The sequence below is a fragment of the Phyllobates terribilis genome, unplaced genomic scaffold, assembly GCF_046119375.1.
Source record: "Phyllobates terribilis strain yellow unplaced genomic scaffold, ASM4611937v1 Scaffold_3__8_contigs__length_932513732, whole genome shotgun sequence".
Lineage (NCBI taxonomy): Eukaryota > Metazoa > Chordata > Amphibia > Anura > Dendrobatidae > Phyllobates > Phyllobates terribilis.
The window spans coordinates 137,445,642-137,471,993 of record NW_027362763.1 but is presented as its reverse complement, the minus strand read 5'-3'; the positions used below and the strand labels follow the sequence as shown (position 1 = coordinate 137,471,993).

At 42.2% G+C, this 26,352-nt stretch overlaps 1 protein-coding gene across 1 annotated transcript in view; it reads left to right on the top strand.

Annotated features, from left to right (window-relative positions):
- GREB1 (growth regulating estrogen receptor binding 1) overlaps window positions 1-26,352 on the top strand; it is a 223,965-nt gene that overhangs the window by 149,594 nt on the left and 48,019 nt on the right. Inside the window, exons 15-22 of the mRNA XM_073674150.1 lie at window positions 782-962; window positions 3,587-3,779; window positions 5,274-5,410; window positions 8,213-8,552; window positions 8,713-8,828; window positions 10,674-10,873; window positions 18,552-18,641; window positions 22,555-23,138. Coding sequence (XP_073530251.1) covers window positions 782-962; window positions 3,587-3,779; window positions 5,274-5,410; window positions 8,213-8,552; window positions 8,713-8,828; window positions 10,674-10,873; window positions 18,552-18,641; window positions 22,555-23,138 — 1,841 coding nt within the window. The remainder of the gene's footprint in view (window positions 1-781; window positions 963-3,586; window positions 3,780-5,273; window positions 5,411-8,212; window positions 8,553-8,712; window positions 8,829-10,673; window positions 10,874-18,551; window positions 18,642-22,554; window positions 23,139-26,352) is intronic.

The window sequence follows — 26,352 nt, the reverse complement described above, 5'->3', positions numbered from 1 at the left end:
GGGGCATCATACTTTGCATGTTGGGGGTACTATGTAGGTAAATCATGTGGGGTAATTCTCCATTGAGGTATCATACTGTGTGGGGGGGATTTTTGAGGGAATCATGCTCTATGGGGGCCATGAAAGAAGTATTGTTATGGATGACACCACCAAGGGGCTTCAGTTAGGGCAAAATGACTGTGTTTGTGCTGCAGTACATGTCTCTCTCCCTGTTTTTAAAAGTCCACTGCGCTGAATTATTTTTTTTATTGGGGTGGGTATGTGGGGGCCCAATTAGGGCTTTTTCTATGGGACCCCATGATTTCTATGTACGCCCCTGGTTGCGTCCTATCTATAAGGGATAACTTGGTACAAAGCCTTTCATCTGTTGTTCATGTAGCTCCAACATATTTAGCAGAGGCGTCCACCGGCCACACAGCACTCACAGCCGGAGAAAAGCGGGTCGGGGCCCGACCACATCCACACAGGTCTCTGACGTAGCAGGTTTTCCATCCGCATTGTGCATGTGTCATTCTGAAGCTGCGGAGAAAATTTGAATTAAATCCCCAACTTTTTCACATGAAATCTGCTAATAAAATCTGTAATTGCATTGTCAGACTTAGTGCATCTTTACAAAAATCCATCTGCCTATAAAGGGCATGCTGGGCACTGTTGTTCCACACAACCAGAATAAGAGCGCTGCGGTGCAGACATCTCCGGCTGCACGTTTATGTCTAGTCCAGTGACGCTGGCTGATCCCTCCCGATCCCTCTTGTATGACATGGCATGCTTCTCTCACCAGGTGTCCTTCTGGAGCTCGGCTTAGAGAAGGACTTGCTGACTAAACAGTTCATGGAGACGTATGTCATAAAACTTGATGCTGAAGCTCCCAGGAAATTCAAGGTGTTTCTTCAAAAAGCCGTGCAAAACCCGCACACGCTGTTCGTCCTGGTTCATGACCACGCGCACTGGGATCTCACCAGGTGACATGTCGTTTATGTGTTTGCTAATGCCCAGTCTCAGGCCTCCTTCACACAACAGTGTTTCTGGTACGTGTGGTGACAGATTTCACACGCACTGGAGACACTTACACATGTAGACCCATTATAATCTCTGGGGCTGCGCATATGTCCGTTTTTTCCCTGCAGTACGGACATCAATCAATACATCCCTCACACGTGTTGTCACGGGTGTGTCAGAGGTGACAGACAGTCGCCCTGCAGTTGGTTGCAGGGGATCTCTACGTTTGGCATTACAGACATCTTCTTAGTGGCTGGCTGTCTCTAGGACCCCAGCGGCTACCTCCCTCTGGCTAATTAGCTCCCTGGCCTGGGTGTATAAATACCTGGTGTGTCTGAGAGGGAGGTGCCGGCGATATTCATTACTACTTGTGAGGCTTTAATAAGAGCAGTACTTCGTCCTCTCTGGAGCTTGAGGCCGTGTCCGCATTTGTCTGGAGTTGTCTAAAGCTAAGCAATTCCCCCCTGTTTGTCTACCCTTGTTGTCTATAGAGTTTAGTGGAGATCAGCTAGTGCTCATCTCCTCCCATCCCTAGTCTTAGCCATACGCCAGGGAAAGTCAGGGTGAGGCACGCGTGCGGCGATTGGTGAAAAGCCAATATAGGGGCAGTAGTTGAGACAGGGTGACACTAGACCAGACTAGGAGGTCTCCTCATCCCCCTTTCCCTAGAGTCTGGGCTCCCTTTCCCTCTTCCCTTTGTGTTTCACAAGTCTTTCCCACACCTGGCGTGACACATGCACACGGATGACATAAGGTGTGACATCTGTGTGTCCGTCCATATGACACATGCCAGACTAGAATGCAGAATAGAAATGACAGATGTTTAGCTGTTAGATTTGTAAAGATAAAGATAGATAATAGATCGATAGATATGAGATAGATAGATATCCGTGATATTTATAATTAGTGCCTTGCGTGTGTAGTTTACAGTACTTGTATTTAGCTAATAAATAAATAAATGAAAAAAATTACTTAGGGTCCTCCCTATTTTTGATAACCAGCAAAGGTAAAGCAGACAGCTGTTGGCTTATATCAGGCTGGGAAGGTCCCTGGTTATTTAGCGCTTCCCAGCCTAAAAATACAAGCTCAGCCCAAAATTGGCGCAACACATTAGTTGCGCCAATTCTGGCTCTTTGCCCGGCTCTTCCCGATTGCCCTGGTACGGTGGCAATCGGGGTAATGGTAGTTGGGTTTAATCACAGCAGTGATTTGTCAGCTGCCATCAAGTCCTGGGGGTTAGTAATGGAGAGTTGTCTATTAAGACTCCCCCATTACTAACCCAGTAATAAAAAATAAAATCACACACACAGAAAAAAATACTTTATTCTAATATAAACTCCCCCACACTATCCCTCTTTCACCACTTTATTAAGAAAAAAAAAATCCATGTAGGTCAGCCATAATCCACTGAATCCGATGTAGTTCTATATAGTCCAGAAAAGGATACCTGAAAAACACAAAAAGACCGAAAAAAAACAAGAGAAACTCCCTCGTTCACCAATTTTTTTGTAAAAATGTTCCAATGAAGCTCCGCCGTAGTCCACATTCCCTGAACCTTGCTCTGGCGACTGTGAATAGCAGGAAAGTTACCACTATTCAAAGGCGCCAGGTCGTGACTACAACGCTCAGCAAAGCTGTCTCGCTGTGCTCATGTTGATGATGAATCTAAAGAGTAACAAATCTTAACTTTTTTTTATTTTTTAATCATTTTGTCTATCATGGAAAGTTATGGAAATTTTTAATTCACTTTATTAGACAATTTGTCTTCATTCCTATAAAAGAAATGCCTATAAATGGTTTCCAAACCCCTTATTTCCCAGTCAATTTACTGCATTTATCTGCATAAGTATCAGAACGTTCTCATTAGGAGTACAGATGATGGCAGTGATGGGTCAGCTCAGCCTGTGTCCCACTAACTCTGGGGATATGCTGCTGTAGAAGATGGTCCTGATATGCAGAACACCTAGAGCAGGAGGCAGGGGCTGACCCATCACTGCCATCATCTGTACTAATGCGTACGATCTGATATCAATGCCGTTGAAGGTAGGCAAATAGACTGGGAAGAAGCAGGGTTATCAGAAGTTGTTTGATTAATGCACATTTTTGTGCAGAATTTGATTAATGCACATTTTATATAATTCAGCAATGGTAGACTTAACATTTCCATAATTAATCTACTCCTGAGAACTACAAAGACCAGCTGGCTCTTCTAAATATACTGTGTAAGCCTCCATTTACACAGGCTTACGGGGATCACAGTGGCCGGGGATGAGATTTGGACATTTTGCTTTTTCCGCTCGGATTTTATATACTATAATAAGACTTTTATATTTGTGGTCAGGAAAACATTGGCTTTGAAAATCAAAATGTATGTTGGATCAATTCCCCGGCGCGCACTTGACAGTCCTGGCTGTCATCAGTAAGCAGGCTCCAGGGGCTGCAGGCACGTTCCTGCGCGCAGTCATATGAATGCATTAGGCTATAGTGCTTTTCCTATATCCCCCACATTGGATTTATTTATACTGCGTACGGCTGAATCTCTCAATCAATAGTCATTATGTTCATATGTCTTCCTCCGTGTCTATAGCTCACTTTACAGTCCATATCCACAGAAGGAGGGAAACTTCGGACTGGTCGATCGGATGTTGAACTGCAGGGAATTAAGAGATTCTCCCAATATCTTACTTCTGCACGTGACGTCTTGTCCCTACGCCCTGCAGACGCAGAACACCCGCATCAGCCCTTACAACGAGATCCACTGGCCATCATCGTACAGCCATGTAGGTATTGTATTGTAACACAGGGAGCGGGCGTATGACACATCAACATGATAGGTGGGGTGGGGAGGGCAGATACAATTTTGCCCTATAAGTCTATATTAGATTAATTGACACCCATTAAAATAAACCCTAGAGAAATTGTACAGTCCAGTCTGGGTTGCCAGCTCCTGGGATAATCCAAGTATTGTGCCCCCTAACCCAGTAATAATGCTCAACAAGTGCCCTCTTAAAGCAAATAATGCCCCCTGATAGTCCCCTTTAAACAAATAATGCCCATTGATTATCCCCTTTAAACAAATATTGCCCCTGATAGTCCCCTTCAAACAAATAATGCCTCCTGATTGTACCCTTTAATCAGATAATGCCCCCTGAGTGCCCTCTTTAAACAAATAGTGCCTCCTTATTGTTCCCTTTAGACAAATAATGCCTTCTGAGTGCCTCCTTAAAACAAATAATGCCTCATGAGTGCCCCATAGCACAGTAATAATGCCCTCTGAGTGCCCCTTTTAAACAAATACTACACCCCAAGTACTCCTTAGTGCCCATTTAAAAAGTAATGATGGCCCTTAGTGCCCCTTCCAAAAGTAATAATTTTACCATTCTGCCACCCCCATAAAAAAGCCGCCACTAGAGGGAACTTAGGAGCTCAATGATAATACAGCATGCGGTAAGCTCCCTCTAGAGGCCACTACAGGGAGTTGACCGATAGATCTGTACTCTATACTGAGTATTCAGAGCTCTGTATCAGAATAACAAAAGCTTCAACCAGTATAGAATAAATTGAACAACACAGGATTTGGGGATACTGTGTCGAGAGATGTTTATTGTATATGTGTCTACATAGCTACCCAGTAATTGTGACGTGAATTGCAGCCTGTCAAGGATTTTCAAAATTATAACTCTAAAAGAGGACCTGTCAGTTGCTAAAATAAAATTGAGTTAAATATCTTGTAAGAATCACTGAGCTCCTCTGATTCTGCAGCTCTTTTCCGTTTTTCTCTGAGTTGCTCCATTGCTAAGATATTCACATTTGTTGGTTTTAGATCACAATATGTGAAATCTCTGCTTGTAGACCAACTGGGTGTTGCTTCAAAGTCATCTCTGGGGGCGTGTACTTTCACCCCTCCCTCCCAAATACTGAGTTTTGATTGGTTGCATCTGGGATAGAATGGGAGAAAGCGCACGCTTCCATAGAAGACTCTGAAGAAATGCCCAGTTGGACTACAAGCAGAGATTTCACATACCACACTCCAAAAGCAACAAATGTGAATATCTCTGCAATGGAGCGACGCAGCATAAAAAGGAAAAGTGTTGCAGAATCAGGGGAACTCAGGGAATTTTTTTAGCAAGTGAGAAATCCTCTTTAACCAAAGGGTGGACATCAGTATATGAATTGGATGGAGGCAAATACTTTTTAATAACACAGCAATATTAAAAAAATAGATACTGTAGAATTGTGTCATTGATGGTGCATGTGATACATTATTCCTGCAGGGAATGGAGCTGTACCATGAAAACAGGAAGTACTTTGGTCTGTCACAGTACATGGAATCCACGCTGTCTGGACACAGTCTTCCACTGCTGCGTCATGACAGCTCCTTTGAAGCCATTGTGTTGGCATTAGGAAAAAGGTCAGTGCCAGTGCAATAGTGACTTGTATGTATGCAAGTAATTACTTGGAGACACTGATTATTCTGGGATGAATGTCAAGCATTGAAACAAACATACACAGCCAATGCTAGCATACACATGGGGAAATAGCTCATAGTTAACGTTTATGGCCGGCTTTAAGTAAATGTTGAATTTAAACATTATTTTACATCTAATCTAGAATTGCAATTAAATTTATTTCTCTCCCAATGCAAATTAGGTTAATTAGCAAAATTTACAAACGTTCTGCTGTTTGCAATGAGCCTATTAAACTCGAACAATTGAAATAGCTCAACACAGCTAATATACCAAGTGGTACAAATTCAGTACAAAAATGCCACTATTGACTACTACCAGTCTAAGAATGATTCATCATCTTCATGACAATCGTTTTAAATTCTTAGGAGAGTCCCTCTGGCTGTTATAACCTGCTGCAAATGTGATGCATAGTCAGATATCAACTTATAGCAGCGTTCCTGAGGAATCGGCCCATATGTTGCTAATAAACATAACTTATATTGGGGGTTGAATAGTTTTGATAGCAACTGTATATCGGTGCATCATTCTGTAATTATTCATTTCTATATACGGTGTATATCAAAATTCCCATTCCCACACAGACATAGGCTCGTGTGATGGAATTTTGGCCACCTGCAGCCACCACTAGGGGGAGATTATTGTAGATACAATAAAACATTGTACTCAGCTCCCTCTAGTGGTGTCTGTAGGGATCCAAAATTTGGTAATTTAAATATTTTTCTGGGATGGGAATTTGGAGCTCTGTATCAGAAAAATGGAGCTCCGATCAATATAAACATCTTTTAAGAAATGAATCAGTACAGAATGGTGGACCTGTTAAAAGGAAAGAACTCATGGAACAAGGCAGACATTAAGAGATGTTTATGATAAGTCATTCATTATATTTAAAAAATGTCCAATTAATGAGCCTATCCCTGTGACATTATTCATAAATACAGTATTAGCTAATGTATGTTATCTTAAAGATTTTATACCATGAATACAGAAACACCATTTACCTGCAGATATAGGAGTAATACGCAGGTTATCAGTCCTTAAAGGGGTTGTCCACTTTTGAGGACCATTTTTTTTTTACTTACGTACCTTTAGTTGGGCTAAAAAATATTTTTTGCAATATAGTTTCATTAAAAATTTTGCCTTATGTAGCCTCTGCGTTGCACTGTCTGTTGTCAGCCGCTGATTGAGTTAGCTGAGAATCCATCAGTGAGCCGATTCTGACAGTCGCAGAATTTGTAACTCTTTAGTCTGTCTTTTTCTGATCTGCTATGATTTATCATCAAAGTTGAATGTGCAAAGAACTTTTAAAAGCCAAAGTGCTACATTCTTAACCAAACTTTATTGCAGAAATAATTTTGGCCCCAAATTCATACATTTAAGTAAAAAAAAAATTACCCCCCCCCCCCAAAAAAAAAAGGTGGACAACTCCTTTAAACCCTGTGTAATCAGTTTACGGGACCAGCTGCTACAGAGCGAAAATTACATTTTATTCTACCTGCAGCCGCTTGATTCCAGTCATCGAGCGGAGCTGGGAGGTGTTACAGTCACTTCTCAGTATAAAGTGAGCCCAGCTAAAATCACTCTCTGGCACTGTTCTGCAGCATATGTGCAGGGTGTGTGTGCGAAGCAGACTGTCAGTGAAAGTGGCGGGGAGTGATTACAGAGCACCCACACAATATAAGTGAGCGATGGTTAACAGCTCCTTGCACTGCCCCGATGATTGGAATCAATCGGCTGCAGGGAGAATAAAACTTAATTTTTACCCTGTAGCCGCTGCTCCAGTAAGCCAAGTATTCAAGGGTTAAACGCTATATCTGCAGGTAAAAAGTGTTTCTCAAGGTGACAGGTTCCCTTAAAGGGAGGTGATAACAGTATACTTGTTGGGTAGTTTCTTTGCTAGGATCTTTAGAATGGGGATCTCATGTCTCACCTGTGAATGGAGTGGTCGTGACCATGTGTGACCATTGCTCAAAAAATTTCTATGAATGTATGCCAGCAATAGTGCACATGTGATCTCGTGATCGGGATGATTTCCAGCAGTCAGACCTCAGCTGATCATACATTAACCTGTGGATAGGTGATAAATATTGGTGGTGGGATAATCTTTAATAGATAAGCACAACAAGTCACTGGACAAGATCTTCAAATTGAGGAACACGGCTCGTACATAGTTTGGTCTTTTCTGTAGTAACATACAGATGTGAAACCTGGGCGTTAAAGAAACGAGACAGAAGGAGAATCGACACCTTTGAAATGTGGTGCTGGAGAAGTATGTTATCAATAATATGGATGGCAAGAAGAACAAACAAATCAATTTTGGATCAAATCAAACCAGACATGTCACCTGAAGAAAGGATCACCAACCTACGACTTGCCTACTTTGGACACCTCATACGAAGAGAACAATCACTGGAGAAGGACACCATGTTTGGAAGGCTAGAAGGAACAAGGCAAAGAGGAAGACTAGAAACCCAATGGCTTGATACAATCAAGATAACGGCGGACAAGACCCTGGAGGACCTATCTAGACCTATCTAGGCTTTTACAAGATTGATCTTCCTACAGATCGTTCATCCATCAAGTCACTATGGCTCCTGATCGAGCCAAAGGCCATTAAAAAAAAAACAAAAAGCCACCATATCCTATACAGCATGATGAAGAATGACAGCTCATGCACTGCTACATGTGCACCTGTCACATCTTCCCCAGTTTCACCATTTTTTTTTTGCTTTTGTTATCCCCTTTAGGTTTCCTAAGCTTCACAGTGCCGTGATCCGGTCCTTCCTTCTCATCCAGCACTACTCCTCAGCCATGATGGCCGTCTGCGGACTCTCCCAGATGAACAGCTATACTTCAGTGGAAACTCTTGAGATTGTTCAGAACCTTCTGAACTCACCCAAACAGTGTGCCAGTGGGCACGGACTTATGGTGCTCTTGAGAATCCCTTGCATTCAGTTGGCCACATTAGCCTATGAGCGTCTCTGCCATGTTAGAGAACGGCTGGGTTTACAAAATCGTTTCGAAGTAATACTGGGGACGGCCAACTCAGCCATTACAATCGGGAAGCACTTTGTGGACCAACTAAAGGTAACTCCTATAGATCTGTATTCTTGTAGGCTTAATTTCCAACATAATCTTTTTCAAGAGAAGAATACCCGGACATGGACCTTTAGGATTTAGTGGTTCTGTAGATTAGGTGCACATTATTCTCATATGCTAGAAGTAAATATCATCCATTAATTGGCAGGTCTGGCAAAAGAATGAGGAGGAAGACTGGCAGCCCCGGACATACTTGGCACTAGAAGGCCTTCCATGCATTTTGATTTGCAGCGGAATAGAACCTCTTGGTGAATCTTTGCCAAGGTGAGTCTCAGTTTTTCTTCGAGGTAGTAAAAGTGCCCAAAAATTATTTTGGTTCTTATGTTTAGGCTGAGCTTGCATGGGTCAGTATTGCGGCAGATTTTCCATCCAGATGAAAAGTCTACAGTGGAATACCAAGAGTACAGAACAAATCTCATACACGCACGGTGGAAATGTTCTGCATGGAAAGAACCCCAATGTCTTCCCAACACTGCTGCAGACGACTAACAGGTCTCTCTCTAAGTACACACATGGGAGAAGTCTGTAAATTACCTGCTACGGTGCTGGGAAGAGGTGGCCAGGGACCATAGAGAGCTGACTAGTCCAGCTCTCCTCAGCACCACAGTAGGTAATTGACAGGTTTCTCAAAGTATATTTCCTCTGCTCTTCAAGGTATGATTTCTCGGAAACCTCAGAGCATTTCAGAGAATGATATACTTGGCTGCTATTGTGGAGCCAGGCTGTAACACATGTTGCCTGTGATTTGGGAAACATGAATTGCTGAATTGACTGGCAGGTTCCCTTTAATTTCTATTGCTGACAGAGCAAAGATTTGTTGCAGATTTTCCCATTGACTTCAACGGTGAAGTGACAATCTGCATTCAAATACCTGTGTTGCAGATTTTGCCGCAAAGTACCTGGAATCCACAGCAAAATATGCAGGTGCAAAAGTGTTTTTTGAAAAAAAACAAAACAAAAGCCTGAAAACTCCCCTTCCCAGAATTGTGCCGTTCTTACAGCGAAGATTCACTGGTCCCCCAGCCTTGGTTTAGTAGGTCCTTGCTGTGACTTCTCATGTTGACATGTATCCACTGCACATATCACAAGCTTCAGTGGTTACATGTGTTAATAGCTGGATCTGGAAGTACAAGGACCCTCAGTTGACCAGAGAAGATTCAGCATTGAAGCAGCAGAAGGTTATTATGCTGAAACTTCTTCATATCAGCTGTTGGTATCACAACAGTATGATGCAGATTTTCTGGTAAATTGTCCATAACAAATCTATTATGTCTCACCTGGAGAGGTGGATCCTTGAAGCTCTTGGTCAAGATAGGCAGTTCTAGTGCAGTACAGAACGATGGCATTAGTTCAGCAGAGGACCCAGTTGGAACAACGGAGGCATAGAGCATGTGGCAGGACTGCTATTGTAGAAGAGGAACTGGAACCATGGGAGCCGCTGTAGCAGAGTGGAAGTCATGGCAGCTATTGTAGCAGCATTGGACAGCGACATAGCAGAGTCGACTCAGTGATCAAGAACCAGAGAAGCAGAACTGACATTCACAAGAGGTTCTGATGCAAACCTAGACCAGTAGTGAAGCAGAGCATAGTTTGCCACTGAGTCCAAGATAGTGCGGACCTAGCGATTACGCGGTGTTACCTAGTGAGATGGCAGACCTGGGTTTGTCACAGAATCCAGATAGAACTTCACACCGGTGCAGCAAATTTACCCAGTGAGATAGAAGAGCTGTGTTTGTCATAGAGTCCAGGCAAAACTAGTCAGAGGTATAGCAGAGTTACCCAGTGATACAGCAGAACTTGGTTTGTCACAGATTACAGACAGAACTAGCTAACAGAGGTACCCAGCGATGTAGAAGAGCTTGATTTGTCAGGGGGTTCGAGGGCTGAAGCAGTTCTTGGGAGCAGCATGGATGCCAACTAACTGAACACTATAAGGCCTAAGAGCATGAACTAACAAAAGCGAGCCAGATAACCTGATGTGCCAGATAACCTGATGCGCCAGATAACCTGATGCTCCAAGTAATGATTTTTTTTAATCATTATTTTTTACTTTGTATCTTCAGTAATAAATGTAAAATAACTGATATTTTGCATTTCTTGTGACTACAGGTCTCTACGATACTGTGATCTCCGTCTAGTTCAGTTTCATACCTGGGAAAGAACAGCAATAGAACAGGAGCTGGGATTCGCTTCTTGTTTTATTGATTCTGATGGCTCTCAAGATCGAGGACTGGGCCGGGACGTCTTGGACAGTGACCAAGAAAAACTAAGTAGCACTGACAATGAAGATGAGGAGATGGGGATAGATGGTAAGCCAAGAATTCAACATGCTTCTTAAAACCTTCTATTATACTAAGGAATGTGGGCCATGGATAATGAATTAAAGGGGTTGTCGAAGTGTAAAAATAATATATATTTTACTGTCTCTCTTCCTGGCTCCCCCACGGATCCAACACAGGACGCATCAAAGGTGTCTGCTGACTCCGAAGTGTTGTCTACCTTGTTTCGAAGTCACAACTGCTGCAGCCAATTCAGGTGACTAGAAGAGTGCATCATCAGATGCTTTCTAGTCACTTAACCGCTGCAGCCAATTACATTTTTGATATGCTCTAAATGCCTCAGATGGTAATCCCCCTTTAATTTTTATAACTACCATTGGGAGTGATTCATTATAACAATGTGGCCCTTTGACTAAAAAAGGTTGTGTATCCCTGATATAATGTGTATGGCCACCTTACAAGTTACTCCTTGTTCTCCTTGTCTACAGTCACCTTTGATAACTCCGAGCTTGTCTAATGGTCTTTTTATGAAACCCTAGTTGGCTTCCATTACTTCATTCTTGCCTATTCCTCATTCTATAAATCTGCAGTTAGCTCCTGTGGCTCCTCTCATGTCTCATGATCTATCTTTGAGTTTCTAATCGCTACCAGGACCTCATTCTTGCCTGTGTCTCCATCTCCGTATCTCAAGTAATTCTCTTGGTTGTCATTCTATCGCAAAGTCTTTTAGCATTCTCCATGACTAAAGACTCCCTAACTCTAAGACTAAAGTTTGCCGAACTCGCCGATATTGTCAGGATTGGACTACAGTCTAATGTGCTTGTGGAACTTATGACTCTCACCCCAACAAATGATGTTGGGGAGGAGTAGAATCCAGCCGGTTGGAATTCCAACAGACGATCCTTCTGTTCTCCGGAACACAAACTGCAAAAATGGGCAGCGATTCTCTCCTAGAAATCACTGGTGTGCTTGGTTCCTGTGTATGGGGAATAGGAAGGCGGGAGAGATAGATGTCAACCGGCAGTTATGTAATGTAAATGGAGGGCTTCATACTTGTCCATCATTGCATCTCCAATTTGCTGCGATTACTTCCCTTCTTTAATTGTAAAGATTCCTATATACTTTCGATAGCTGGTTTGCCCCCTACCATACACATGCATGCTCTTTTCAGCAAAGTATGCTTGTGTTCTCAATTAGGATAGAGGGATAAGTCGCTGACAGACTAGCTTATGTCTTAGGAGAGCAGAAGAGTCGAGTGTGGAAATTCAACATGCTTGATGTTCTTTCCCCCAAAGTACGAGGAGAGTTTGGAGGCCGCCATCAACATAGATAGTTGAATATTCCTGCTAAAATGATCAACTTTGGACGAATTTGCTCTAATATGTAGGAAGACCTTAACTTTCTGTCCATGACTTCTTCATCGTTCTTAAGTTTTCCATGTCTGCAGCCAAAGTAGAATACACCATCTTATCTCTATTTCTACATTCTAACTGGTCATTATCTATGATCTATGTATCCAGTTCATTTATAATTCTTCCAATTTTTATAGGACTCGATAAATCGTTCTGGTCAGCTTTGTGACAACCCATGCTCTATAACTGTGATGGTAGCCACATTGGTTTTCACCTAACTTGCCCAAAGACTCATCATAAAAAAAATTCACAGTTTGTGGGCGACTTGAGTATTGCTACCTACTGGTGATATTTCTCTTATATAAGGGTGTTTAATGCTATTGCCGGCGCCCCTGCATGGTTCCCCTTCCCTCTCCATGCATGGATGCCGGCATACTCACCACCCTGGCTGCACTGCGTAGTCCCAGGCGTGCTCCCTGTTTTCTAGTGTTGTGCGCACCTCATTTCCCGAAAGCGCGCCTTGTGCACGTACGCGTTCTCCTGCCAATGGCTGGGAGGCATTTAATATAAGAGTACACCTGCAAGATGGCTCCCAGTCAATTGCTGGAAGGGATCTTGTTTAAAAGGCACCCTCCCCAATAGGGTAAGGGCCAGTCCTGAGCGGCCAGTCCTGAATCCGTAGTCCCTGGTCCTTGTGCGGCCAGTTCTGAACCCGAAGTCCCTGGTCCTTGTGCAGCCAGTCCTAAACCCATAGTCCCTGGTCCTAGTGGGCCAGGACCTGTACCTCCCCCTCCTGTTCGTGTGCGGCCAGTGCCTGAATCAGTATCCGAGACCAGTGTGTCTGAACATGTGCCTATCCGAGTATTCCCTGTATCCGGACTGCTACAACCAGTCTCCAAATCAGCCCTGTCTTAAGTCTCCTTGTCAGTAACCGTTCTACTCATGGATCCTGAACCTAGCAGTCTGAATGGAGCCCTAGTCCTATCCGTGTCTGTGTACCTGAACCCTGAGGTCAGCAGCTGCAGCACCGGGGACTTCATAGGAGTGGTACCCGGCGGCTACCTACAGCTCAAGCCTGACTCCACCATCAGGAGCTCCAGTGAACACCTGGTAGCCGCTTAGCTGCGCCCCTCCTAGGTAAGACCGGCCCCGTGGCACAGTGGGTCTACAAACTTGCGTGCGTACCAGTATGTTATACAAATCTTTACAGTAGCATTTAAAGAATTTTTAAATATTCTTCAGCATTGGAAATAGTGAGAAAAGTGAATAATGAGCTGATAATTAAAAAGTAGACATTATATTCCAGCGCTTAGTAGGAAGCTGAAAATGACTAATCCTGCTGTTAATGACATGAGAACTGTAATAAATCTGGAGTCATCCCACAGCCCTGAACCTCAGTGACTTTATTGATGTTGTTCTCAATTTTTCTCTTCTAATAACCCCTTAAAGAGCTATTCCCATATTCAATTTTAATTGTTGTATTAAAATTTTCAGCCATTCTTGAGATATTAACATTTTTCTTTTGTTTAAAGCCTGTTGCCTTGGAGACTGACTACCTCTGCTAGTCAGCAAAACATTTCCAGTGCTTACAAGCTCTTTTCTGTTGAGCTTGTAAGCACTCTTTTGCAGGAGACCAGGATTGCTGGAGTGCACTGTTGCCTCCTAATCCCGGCCAGCTTCAGCACAGTGCTTACAAGCTAGACAGCAGCAGTGGTCGGTCTCCTAAACAACGAGCTGTAAACAAAAGAAAAGTGGAAATATCTCAAGAATGGATGCAAATTTTAGTAAGCAGTAAATTGCTAAAGTGCTTGTTTTCATAAGCACTATTCAACCATATCCATTGGGAATAACTCTTTGATTACTGCCTCCCTCTTGTGATTTTGTGGGAGGAGAGACATGGACCTACAGGGAGAGTTCTTCTTAAAGCCCCCATACACATTAGACTAAAGACATATGATGTCAGGAAAGAGAAGAATCCAGCATGTGGGATTTCCCACTGACGATCCTTTTGTTCTCCGGGAGATAAACCACCGCTAGAGGAGTCAGCAGCTCTCTCATAAAGAACTCTCTCGGCCGAAGTTGGGCAAGAGAGCGGTCAGCAGAACTATCCTACGATTGACAGCTATCTATTGTGTAAAGGCAGTCACACCGAATATAGATTTAGATTTCTCTGTGGTTCATTCACTTTGCATTTTGTTAATAGATAAAAATAAACTATTAAAATGGGAATGGTAATCAAATGAAAAAATGGGAATGATTCTTACTTTTCAGCATTTTTTCCATACCTGCCTAAATTTTTTTTGCACAGTACTGTAAGTCTCTAGATGTTAAAGAATGTAGGTGTCTATCTTAAATGTGGGTATATTTTGTATTTGTGTTCCTTATGTGTGTGTGTACAGTGCATTGTGAAAGTATTTGGCCCCCTTGAACTTTTCTACCTTTTGCCACATTTCTGGCTTCAAACATAAAGATATAAAATTCTAATTTTTTGGGGAAGAATCAACAACAAGTGGGACACAATCGTGAAGTGGAATGAAATTTATTGGATATTTTAATCTTTTTAAAAAAAATAAAAAATGAAAAGTGGGGCTTGCAATATTATTCGGCCCCCTTGAGTTAATACTTTGTAGCGCCTTCTTTTGCTGCGATTACAGCTGCAAGTCGCTTAGGGTATGTCTCTATCAGTTTTGCACATCGAGAGGCTGAAATTCTTGCCCATTCTTCCTCGCAAAACAGCTCGAGCTCAGTGAGGTTGGTTGGAGGGCGTTTGTGAACAGCAATTTTCAGCTCTTCCCACAGATTTTCGATTGGATTCAGGTCTGGACTTTGACTTGGCCATTCTAACACCTGGATTTTTCTGTATTTTCATGACTATGAAAATTGTACATTCACACTGAAGGCATCAAAACTATGAATTAACACATGTGGAATTATATACTTAACAAAAAAGTATGAAACAACTGAAAATATGTCTTATATTCTAGGCTCTTCAAAGTAGCCACCTTTGGCTTTGATGACTGCTTTGCACACTCTTGGCAATCTCTTGATGAGCTTCAAGAGGTAGTCACCGGAAATGGTTTTCACTTCACAGGTGTGCCCTCTCAGGTTTAATAAGTGGGATTTCTTTCCTTATAAATGGGGTTGGGACCATCAGTTGTGTTGTGCAGAAGTCAGGTGGATACACAGCTGATAGTCCTACTGAATAGACTGTTAGAATTTGTATTATGGCAAGAAAAAAGCAGCTAAGTAAAGAAAAATGAGTGGCCATCATTACTTTAAGAAATGAAGGTCAGTCAGTCTGAAAAATTGGGCAAACTTTGAAAGTGTCCCCAAGTGCAGTTGCAAAAACCATCAAGCACTACAAAGAAACTGGCTCACATGAGGACCACCCCAGGAAAGGAAGACCAAGAGTCACCTCTGCTTCTGAGGATAAGTTTATCCGAGTCACCAGCCTCAGAAATCGCAGGTTAACAGCAGCTCAGATTAGAGACCAGGTCAATGCCACACAGAGTTCTAGCAGCAGACACATCTCTACAACAACTGTTAAGAGGAGACTTTGTGCAGCAGGCCTTCATGGTAAAATAGCTGCTAGGAAACCACTGCTAAGGACAGGCAACAAGCAGAAGAGACTTGTTTGGGCTAAAGAACACAAGGAATGGACATTAGACCAGTGGAAATCTGTGCTTTGGTCTGATGAGTCCAAATTTGAGATCTTTGGTTCCAACCACCCTGTCTTTGTGTGACGCAGAAAAGGTGAACGGATGGACTCTACATGCCTGGTTCCCACCGTGAAGCATGGAGGAGGAGGTGTGATGGTGTGGGGGTGCTTTGCTGGTGACACTGTTGGGGATTTATTCAAAATTGAAGGCATACTGAACCAGCATGGCTACCACAGCATCTTGCAGCGGCATGCTATTCCATCCGGTTTGCGTTTAGTTGGACCATCATTTATTTTTCAACTGGACATTGACCCCAAACACACCTCCAGGCTGTGTAAGGGCTATTTGACCAAGAAGGAGAGTGATGGGGTGCTACGCCAGATGACCTGGCCTCCACAGTCACCAGCCCTGAACCCAATCGAGATGGTTTGGGGTGAGCTGGACCGCAGAGTGAAGGCAAAATGGCCAACAAGTGCTAAGCATCTCTGGGAATTCCTTCAAGATTGTTGGAAGACCATTTCCGGTGACTACCTCTTGAAGCTCATCAAGAGAATGCCAAGAATGTGCAAAGCAGTCATCAAAGCAACTTTTTTGTTAAGTATATAATTCCACATGTGGTAATTCATAGTTTTGATGCCTTCAGTGTGAATGTACAATTTTCAAAGTCATGAATATACAGAAAAATCTTTAAATGAGAATGTGTGTCCAAACTTTTGGTCTGTACTGTATGTTCATGTGTCTGTGTGTATGTGCATGTAATGTGTATATGTATGTATGTATGTATTGTTTTTATGTATGTGTATCTAATATGTATGTGTATGTATCTATGTTTGTCTGTAATATGTATGTGTAAATATCTGTCTGTATGTAATGTGTAAATGAATGTGTATGTATCTGTGTGTGTATGTAATATGTGTGTGTATGTATATGTCTGTGTATATGTATATATGTATGCCTATGTATCTGTGTGTTTATGTGGATGTAATGTGTATGTATCTGTGTGTATATGTATGCATGCATGCATCTGTGTTTATGTAATATGTATGTGTATGTATTTATGTGTGTGTATGTAATATGTATGTGTATGTATCTATGTGTGTGTATGTAATATGTATGTATCTGTGTATAGTTATATATATCTGTGTATAGTTATATATATCTGTGTATAGTTATATATGTATGTGTATGTATCTGTGTGTTTATGTTGATGCAATGCGTATATTTATCTGTTGTGACAAAGTCTCTGGTAAAGTGCTGAAGGGGAGCTATGTTTCCCTAAGGCTGTTGGCGTCAGTGAACTAAAACCATTAAATTTCCTCCAGCATATTATGTGTTGAGAGGGGTTAACTCCATAGTAAAAGGTAGTGGTTTTTGTGAATGGCCATAGTGCGGGTGGAAGGCCATTCACTATATCTCTCTGCCTCTGGGTGTGGTCTGGGGGGAGCTTAAATACTCGGCCAGCTGAGGCATTCGGTGTTCAGTAGGTCTGTAGTGAGGAGCGATCCTGAACCAAACGGAGTGTCTGCACTTTGAGCAGGTGGAACCCTGCTACCACAAAGACTGTGCTTTTGTGTTGCCATTTTGCTTTGTTTTTCCTGTTTACCCAGTGGGCTGTGTTTTCTGTTATGGACTCTGTGTTGGTTTATGCTGCATTTTTTAATAAACCAGCCAGAAGTTTTTAAAGAGACAGCGTACATTGTGTCTACCTCCGTGTGCAGCTGAGTGAGCAATCTACCACACTATGTATATGTATTTATCTGTGTATTTATTTATGTATTGTTTTTATGTATGTGTATGTATCTGTGTGTATATATGGATCTAATGGGTAATTGCATAACATAAAAAAAGCAAATTTATGGGAAACTACAATTTCTATAACATTATTGTGACGCTAGTCACTACTCACAGACAAGCCGTGAGGCTGGGTAGTCTAGCGGTTTGAGGTCAAAAGCCAAGTGGGTACATCATAGACAGAGGGGTGAGACAAAGGCATAGTCAGGTAACAGTCTGAGGCCGAATTCCAAGAAGGTAGCGGATCACAATGGGCTAGGCAAATGGATGGTCAAGGCAAATCCAAGGTTGAGCAGCAAAGATACAAGACTAGGAGCACAGAATACAAGACTAGGAGCGCAGAGTCAACACACACCACTTGAGTAAGGTTACAATTGGCCGAAATTTAAGGTGGAGAGCCAGCTAAATTGCCTGCTAATTACTCTGAACAGGAGACACATGGAGGAAGCCCCAGCACATCCTGGCCCTGATTGGACAACTAAACTGTCATTCACAACATTGACAGTTCAGCCCGGCTCAGCTCACGATTGGACGGCTGATCTGTCAATCACCAGACCGACAGGTCAGCATGCCCTGCCCTAGATTGGACTGCAGAACAGTCATTCACTGAGTCCAGACACACTGATAGGCGTAATCTTGACAATTATAACCTGTTAAATAAAGACATGGTAAAATAGATAAATCTGTATTTGTCATTAAGGCATATAATGCAGGCAGGGGTGGGGGTTAATGGAGAAATGACCCCTGTTCTGTGCTTTCATATGGGTAGCTTACAGAATGGACGATGAGGACATGTTGGTCGTCAGACACTAGATCTTTAATTGTTCGCTTGTTCTGTAAGTCAATGGGATAATGGCTTTTGGCATCAGATAAATAGTTTTTTTTTGTTTCCTTCCATTGAATAAGGGTCTAATTTGGAGAAACGGAGCCCTGGTAAAAGACAAAGGTCTTCATCAGATGATTCTGCCTCTTCATTACTGTCTTCAAAAGCCTCCGGTAAGATCCTGCCATTGTAATGGATTAGGCAATGTTCCATTATTGTCAGTGGGGGAGGATGGGGCTTGTAGTTAAATAAACAGCTGCTTTTATAGAGAAGAATTCAAAGACTTTGTAATAGCTTAGTACAGTGTCTAGAGATTTTTGCATAATCTACTAAAGTATTTCTATGAGATAAGAAGAGTAAAGGGGCAAGTGGAAGGGTGAAAAGAGCAAAGCTGAGGACAACAAAACTTTATGGTGGTACAACTATTCTGTGTGCTCTGTTACCTCTGTGTGGCACCACATTGCTTTAAAGGGGTTAACCAGCCTTAGGCTACAAGTCTGCAGTTACTCTATGTGACTGCAAACTTGTGAATCCTCACAGCATGCACTGTCAGGATTCTCTGGTGCCGCCCCGGGAGTGGGCGGTCATGTGACTGCAAGTATGCGATTTGCATACTTCCAGACACTTTCTGACTAGACATTTGCGGCCTCGTTCAATTCACGTGCACGTCTAGTCGGGATGTTACTGCATGTGTGCAAATTGCATACTTGTGGTTACAAGCCTACTGTTCCTGGCATCGGCACCGGAGAATCCTGACTGTGCACATTGTGCGTGCTGTGAGGATTCACAAGTCTGCAGTCAAATAGAGCGACTGTAGGATTGTAACCTAAGGCACAACAACCCCTTTAAGGGGTAATACTTTGGTAACACTGACCTGCATTAGTATCATATTTGAGTAATGACAGCACTGCTACCTCCCGACCACCAGAGCTGCTGCAAACCCCCCCAACTGTCTCCATTAACCTATAGATTGTACACGAGTGTTGGCAGGGTTCCCCCCCCCTGTACCAGTCTGTCACTATTAGTTTGTAATTTATGTACAGTGAAGGAAATAAGTATTTGATCCCTTGCTGTTTTTGTAAGTTTGCCCACTGACAAAGACATGAACAGTCTATAATTTTAAGGGTAGGTTAATTTTAACATTGAGAGATAGAATATCCCAAAAAATAAAGAAAATCACATTGTATAAATTAGATAAATTTATTTGCATTTTGCAGTGAGAAATAAGTATTTGATCCCTCTGGCAAAAAACACTTAATACTTGGTGGCAAAGCCCTTGTTGGCAAGCACAGCAGTCAGACGTTTTTTGTAGTTGATGATGAGGGTTGCGCACATGTCAGGAGGAATTTTGGTCCACTCCTCTTTGCAGATCATCTCTAAATCATTAAGATTTTGAGGCTATCACTTGTGAACTTGGAGCTTCAACTCCCTCCATAAGTTTTCTGTGGGATTAAGGTCTGGAGACTGGCTAGGCCACTCCATGACCTTACTGTGCTTCTTTTTGAGCCACTCCTTTGTTGCTTTGGCTGTATGTTTTGGGTCATTGTCTTGCTGGAAGATCTAGCCACGACCCATTTTTCATATCCTGGTGGAGGGAAGGAGGTTATCACTCAGGATTTTATGGTACATGGCTCCATCCATTCTCCCATTGATGCGGTGAAGTAGTCCTGTGCCCTTAGCAGAGAAACACCCCTAAAACATAATGTTTCCTGTTTCCACCTCCATGCTTGACAGTGGGGATGGTGTTCTTTGAGTCATAGGCAGCATGTCTCTTCCTCCAAACACCACGAGTTGAGTTATTGCCAAAGAGCTCAATTTTTGTCTCATCTGACCACAGCACCTTCTCCCAATAACTCACAGAATCATCCAGGTGTTTATTGGAAAACTTCAGACGGGCCTGCAGATGTTCCTTCTTGAGCAGGGGGACCTTGCGGGCACTGCAGAATTTTAAACCTTTAAGGCGTAATGTGTTACCAATGGTTTTCTTGGTGACTGTGGTCCCAGCTGCCTTGAGATCATTAACAAGATACCCCGTGTAGTTTTAGGCTGATCGCTCACCTTCCTCTTGATCAAGGATACCCCACGAGGTGAGAATTTGCATGGTGCCCCAGTTCGATGTCGATGGACAGTCATTTTATATTTCTTCCATTTTCTTACTATTGCACCAACAGTTGTCTCCTTCTCACCCAGCGTCTCACTTATGGTTTTGTAGCCCATTCCAGCTTTGTGCAGGTCTATGATCTTGTCCCTGACATAATTAGAAAGCTCTTTGGTCTTGCCCATGTTGTAGAGGTTAGAGTTTGACTGATTAATTGAGTCTGTGGACAGGAGTCTTTTATACAGGTGTCTTTCTAAGACAGCTATCTTTAATGCAGGTAACAAGTTGATTAGGAGCGTCTAACTGGTCTGTAGGAGCCAGAACTCATAATGGTTTGTAGGGGATCAAATACTTATTTCTCATTGCAAAATGCAAAGAAATGTATCTAATTTATACAATGTGATTTTCTTGATTTTTTTTGGATATTCTATCTCTCAATGTTAAAATGAACCTACCCTTAAAATTGTAGACTGTTCATGTCTTTGTCAGTGGGCAAACTTAGAAAAACAGCAAGGGATCAAATACTTATTTCCTTCACTGTATGTACTTTGTATGTAAAACCTCTTAGTGTATACAGTACCATGGAATTAATGGTGCTATAAAAATTATTATTATTATTATTTTTTATAATAATACTACAGTTATAAAGCATGGACCCATTGATTGGTACTCTGATTCGACTTTATAGATGATATCATACAATTAAAATCTAATTGTTTGAAAGATTTATCCACTTTGAAAAATAAATTAGTTGCAATTTATGGGAGATCCTAGAAGCAGTAGCTTAATTTCCCTGCAGCGCCTCCACAGGTGAAATGAAGTATTACACATTGAAAATGCATTGTCTGTGTAACACTTGGGCTCCTGAGGGTAGGTTTCCACTTGCCGACCTGCGACCATTAAACAACCTCTGATCAGCTACATCAAGCTGTTTAGACAGACCAACTGTACTTTACTGCACACAGATTGTTAATATGACCATTTCTGTGCACCTAGAGTCTCATTGTTCTCGGCGGCATATCTCCTAATTACACAGGGTAATGTGCTGACGAGAACTATGATATTTAAACCTGCTTAAAAATCATTTCACCCGACGAACGAGAGATTTGCTCATTCATCAGATTATTGGAAGCCTGTTTACTCTGCCTGATTATGGGGAATGAGCTTTCCTAGGAATAATCGTTGCATCTTAAGTCCTACAGATTGAGAAATGCAATCGGTGGAAACTCTAAAATAAGTATTCAGCTGCAAAATAGCCAGTTAGCATGATGAGTTTCTGAGTGTCTCTGACAATTAATTCCCCTGATGAACCTCGATGTACTAGAGAGGAAATGCGCAAGGAAGTTAGAGATGGATCATCGGTGAATCTAGATGACAACTTTATTTAATGGGTTATTTAATGTATAATAGCATGAATTTCTTTATATTGAGTATATGATTATTTGTGAAGATGATCTGGTAATCTGGAATGTTGCTATATACTTCCATATGATTATTCTATATCATCAATACTGATATCATAGGGACATAAAGAGGTTCTCCTGGACTTAGTTTTTAGGCCCATAGTAGAAAAGAAAAGAAAATCAGACAGGTATTTGGTAACTAACTGCCTATTGTACCTGGCGTTGGCTCAGAGCAGTCACGGACACTTCTGCCTACGATTCAGCTGCTCCATGTCAATAGGGCAGCTCTTTCTCTTTCGGGCTGCTCTGTTGACGGGGCATGACTGTCAACGTCATGCTGATTGACAACCGGCTCCCCGCAGTTAGGCAGTGGGGAGCTGGCTGTTAATCAGCATGACATCGACAGTCACGTCCCATCAACAGAGCAGAGAAAAAGAGAAACCGGTGACGTCAGCAGAAGCTGCTAAATTGCCTTCGGGGGCCGTCTGGAACCACTTTGTGCCGGCAGAAATTGCCACCAGGCAAAACAGGCAGGTAGTTAGAAACTAGAAAATAAAATGATGATTCTTATTTTTTAATTATTAGGTTCAGTTGTCAACAGTGAATCGTCATATTCTGGAATGGTGGATGACAACTCAAAACCAGCACAGCAGTCAAGAGTCTCCAACAGTGAGAACTGTGCCACAGAAAAACCTAAATTGACACCTGATAATAATGTGAAGAAACAATCTGTTGTCGCCTGTGATCAGCCAGACAGTAACAGCCTCAGCCACGCCGTGAAGAACAACCCGGGCTCGGCATCGACACCGTCTTCGACTTCGTCCTCTTACTTCCACAGTTCAGCGAGCCTACAGATTTCACAGTGTGCTTTGGCCAAGGCCTATAAACAGCCGCCTGTGGTGTTCCTTCCAAAACTGGTGCACGATATCATCACCTCCACTGACAGCAGCGGACTCTCCAAGTCATCGTCTTTTCTGCCACGTTGTGATGTCTCGTGGGCCAGTTCTTTCCGTCCACTGTTGAGTAAGATGATGACTTGCACGGAACAGTCATTGTATTACCGTCAGTGGACTGTACCCAAACCGAGCCATATGGACTACTGCAATGTCAATGAGGGTAGAATGGACACCTTCCATCCTAGGAGGCTGCTTCTCAGTGGACCACCACAGGTATGAGACCACAGCTAGAAATTGTGTCTTTTGATTGGATTAAAATGTGAAGTCTTCTAATTCTGTAAGGCCATACAGATGTCTTTGGGAGGGGGTCCTGAGCTTTGGACTCTACCCCATTCCCCCGAGAGCAAAAAGTCATTGAGAACTTGTGACTCTTGCTGTGGTGGACTTGAGCAGACCATGTATTACATAGATGGCCGTTCATCTGTATAATATTACATTACTGCAGGGGAAATGCCGGGGAAGCTCAATCTTTCTCCAGGTGCTTTAAGTAACTTCTGCCCTACGTTTCAGTCTATTGACCACATTTATTAAGACTGACTATTCTTCTGCCTGTCTAAGAAAAAAACTCAAAAAAACACTATAGTTTAAGTAATTTGCAACAAATTTATTAAAAGATTCATACTTCTTAAAAACAATTGTTTCCTTTGGGTCTGTTAGAAAGTCAGAAAATAAATTCATGCCTACTATGACCAGGCATAGGTTTGCGCCAAAATGTGTTCAACTTTCAGGGTGTCTTCTTAAAAAATCAATTAAGAGCTTACAGACCATGCCCATGTAGCGGTCAAATTTGATGAGTGCTGATAAATTCATAAATTCAGATATGGCAGGAGCAAGGATTTGTGATTCTGGAATGAAGACTACAGGGGTCCGGTTACCTTACATTATGCCACTCCTCGCCATAATCCTGCAGTAGGACCTCTTCTGAAGGTCTTTTAATGGTGTTGCCCACGTGGTGTCCAAACTAATCTTTGGCTATCATTGCATCTGGTACAAAACTGGATTGATCACTGAAGAGGACAGACCTCCAATCCAGCCTCTATTGCTCCATTCCAACCTCCAGTCTGAATCTAGAGACCACATGGGCAACGGCATGAAGAGGCCTTCATGAGGGTACATCACACCGGTCCTACTCCAGGGATTATCATGGGGGTGGTATAATGTATGGTAGTTGGACTCCTCTAGTATTCATTCCAGGTACACTAACAGCTCTGCGTTAATTTGTCATTGGAACTAGTGGTACAGCCATTTCTCAACAGTGTCCCAGGAGCTTTTTTCACCATGACAGTGCCAGGCCGCATGTTGCTTATACAACTGTGAGCAGCTTTTGTGTTCTAAGTGTGCTACCCGGGCCTGCAGCAACTTCATACTTGTCTCCCATCAAGCACATCTGGGACGTCATTGGTCGGCAATTGTAAAGTATCTGCCAGCAGCGGATCTTGATGATTTGCCCAAGTGCATTCAGCACGGCAGAACATCCCTCAGACGACCATTAATAATGTCATGGATAGCAGCAAAAGCTGTAAGTGCAGGGATTTCTGTGCGTGACGTTCATACTCCATACTGAACAAATTGAGATGTTTTGAAAATTATGTTTCCGTTTTTTCATCATTTGCATATTTTTAACATGTTTATCCATCCTGTGATTTTCATAACTCTTCAACTTTTCCTCCTTCATGTTGAAATTTAGATGTGGAGGAGTGTATCTATCTCAGAGTTACTGCATCTATGTGTGTACAGTGGTGTGAAAAAGTGTTTATCCCTTCCTGATTTCTTATTCTTTTGCATGTTTGTCACATTTAAATGTTCCAGATCACAAAATAAATTTAAATATTAGACAAAGATAACACGAGTAAAGATAAAATGCAGGTTTTAAATGAAAATCTTTATTATTAAGGGAAAAAGAAATCCAAACCTACAGGGCCCTGTGTGAAAAAAGTGATTGCCCCCCTCCCCCTTAAAACATAAATTAACTGTGGTTTATCACATCTTTGGGAAGCTGAGTTCAATTTCCCTAGCCACACACAGGTCTGATTATTTCCACATCTGTTCTCAATCAAGAAATCACTTAAATAAGACCTGCCTGACAAATTGAAGTAGACCAAAAGATCCTCAAAAGCTAGACATCATGCTGCGATCCAGAGAAATTCAGGAACAAATGGAAAACAAAGTAATTGAGATCTATCAGTCTGGAAAAGCTTATAAAGCCATTCCTAAAGCTTTTGGGACTCCAGCAAACCACAGTGAGAGCCATCATCCACAAATGGTGAAAACATAGTACAGTGGTGAACCTTCCCAGGAGTTGCTTGCCGACCAAAATTACCCCAAGAGCGGAGCGACGACCAAGAAGTCACAAAAGACCCCACAGCAACATCCAAAGAACTGCAGGCCTCAATTGCCGCAGTTAAAGTAAGTGTTCATGACTCCACCATAAGAAAGAGACTGGGCAAAAATGACATGCATGGCAGAGTTCCAAGACGAAAACCACTGCTGAGCAAAAAAAACATGAAGGCTCTTCTCAGTTTTGCCAGAAAACATCTTGATGTTCACCAAGACTTTTGGGAGAATACTCTGTGGACTAATGAGACAAAAGTTGAACTTTTTGGAAGGTGTATGTCCCATTACATCTGGCGTAGAAGTAACGTGGCATTTCAGAAAAGGAACATCATACCAACAGAAAAATATGGTGGTGGTAGTGTGATGGTCTGGGGCTGTTTTGCTGCTTCAGGACCTGGAAGACTTGCTGTGGTAAATGGAGCAATGAATTCTGCTGTTTACCGAAAAATCCTGACGGAGAATGTCCGGCCATCTGTTCATGACCTCAAGCTGAAGCGCACTTGGGTTATGCAGCAGGAGAATGACCCAAAACACACCAGCAAGTCCACCTCTGAATGGCTTAAGAAAAAGAAAATTAAGACTTTTGAGTGGCCTAATCAAAGTCCTGACCTTAATCTGATTGAAATTCTGTGGCATGACCTTAAAAAGGCGCTTCATGATCGGAAACCCTCCAATGTGGCTTAATTAAAACAATTATTCAAAGATGAATGGGCCAAAATTCCTCCAGAGCGGTGTAAAAAACTCATTGCCAGTTATCGCAAACGCTTGATTGCAGTTGTTGCTGCTAAGGGCGGCCCAACCAGTTATTAGGTTTAGGGGGCAATCACTTTTTCACACAAGACCCTGTAGGTTTGGATTTCTTTTTCCCTTAATAACAAAGACCTTCATTAAAAAACTTCATTTTGTGTTATCTTTGTCTAATATTTACATTTGTTTGTGATCTGAAACATTTAAGTGTGACAAACATGCAAAAGAATAAGAAATCAGGAAGGGGGCAAACACTTTTTTAGACTAAATGTATGTATACTATCTATCTATCTATATATCTATCTATCTATTCCATATCTATCTATCTATATATCTATGTATTATC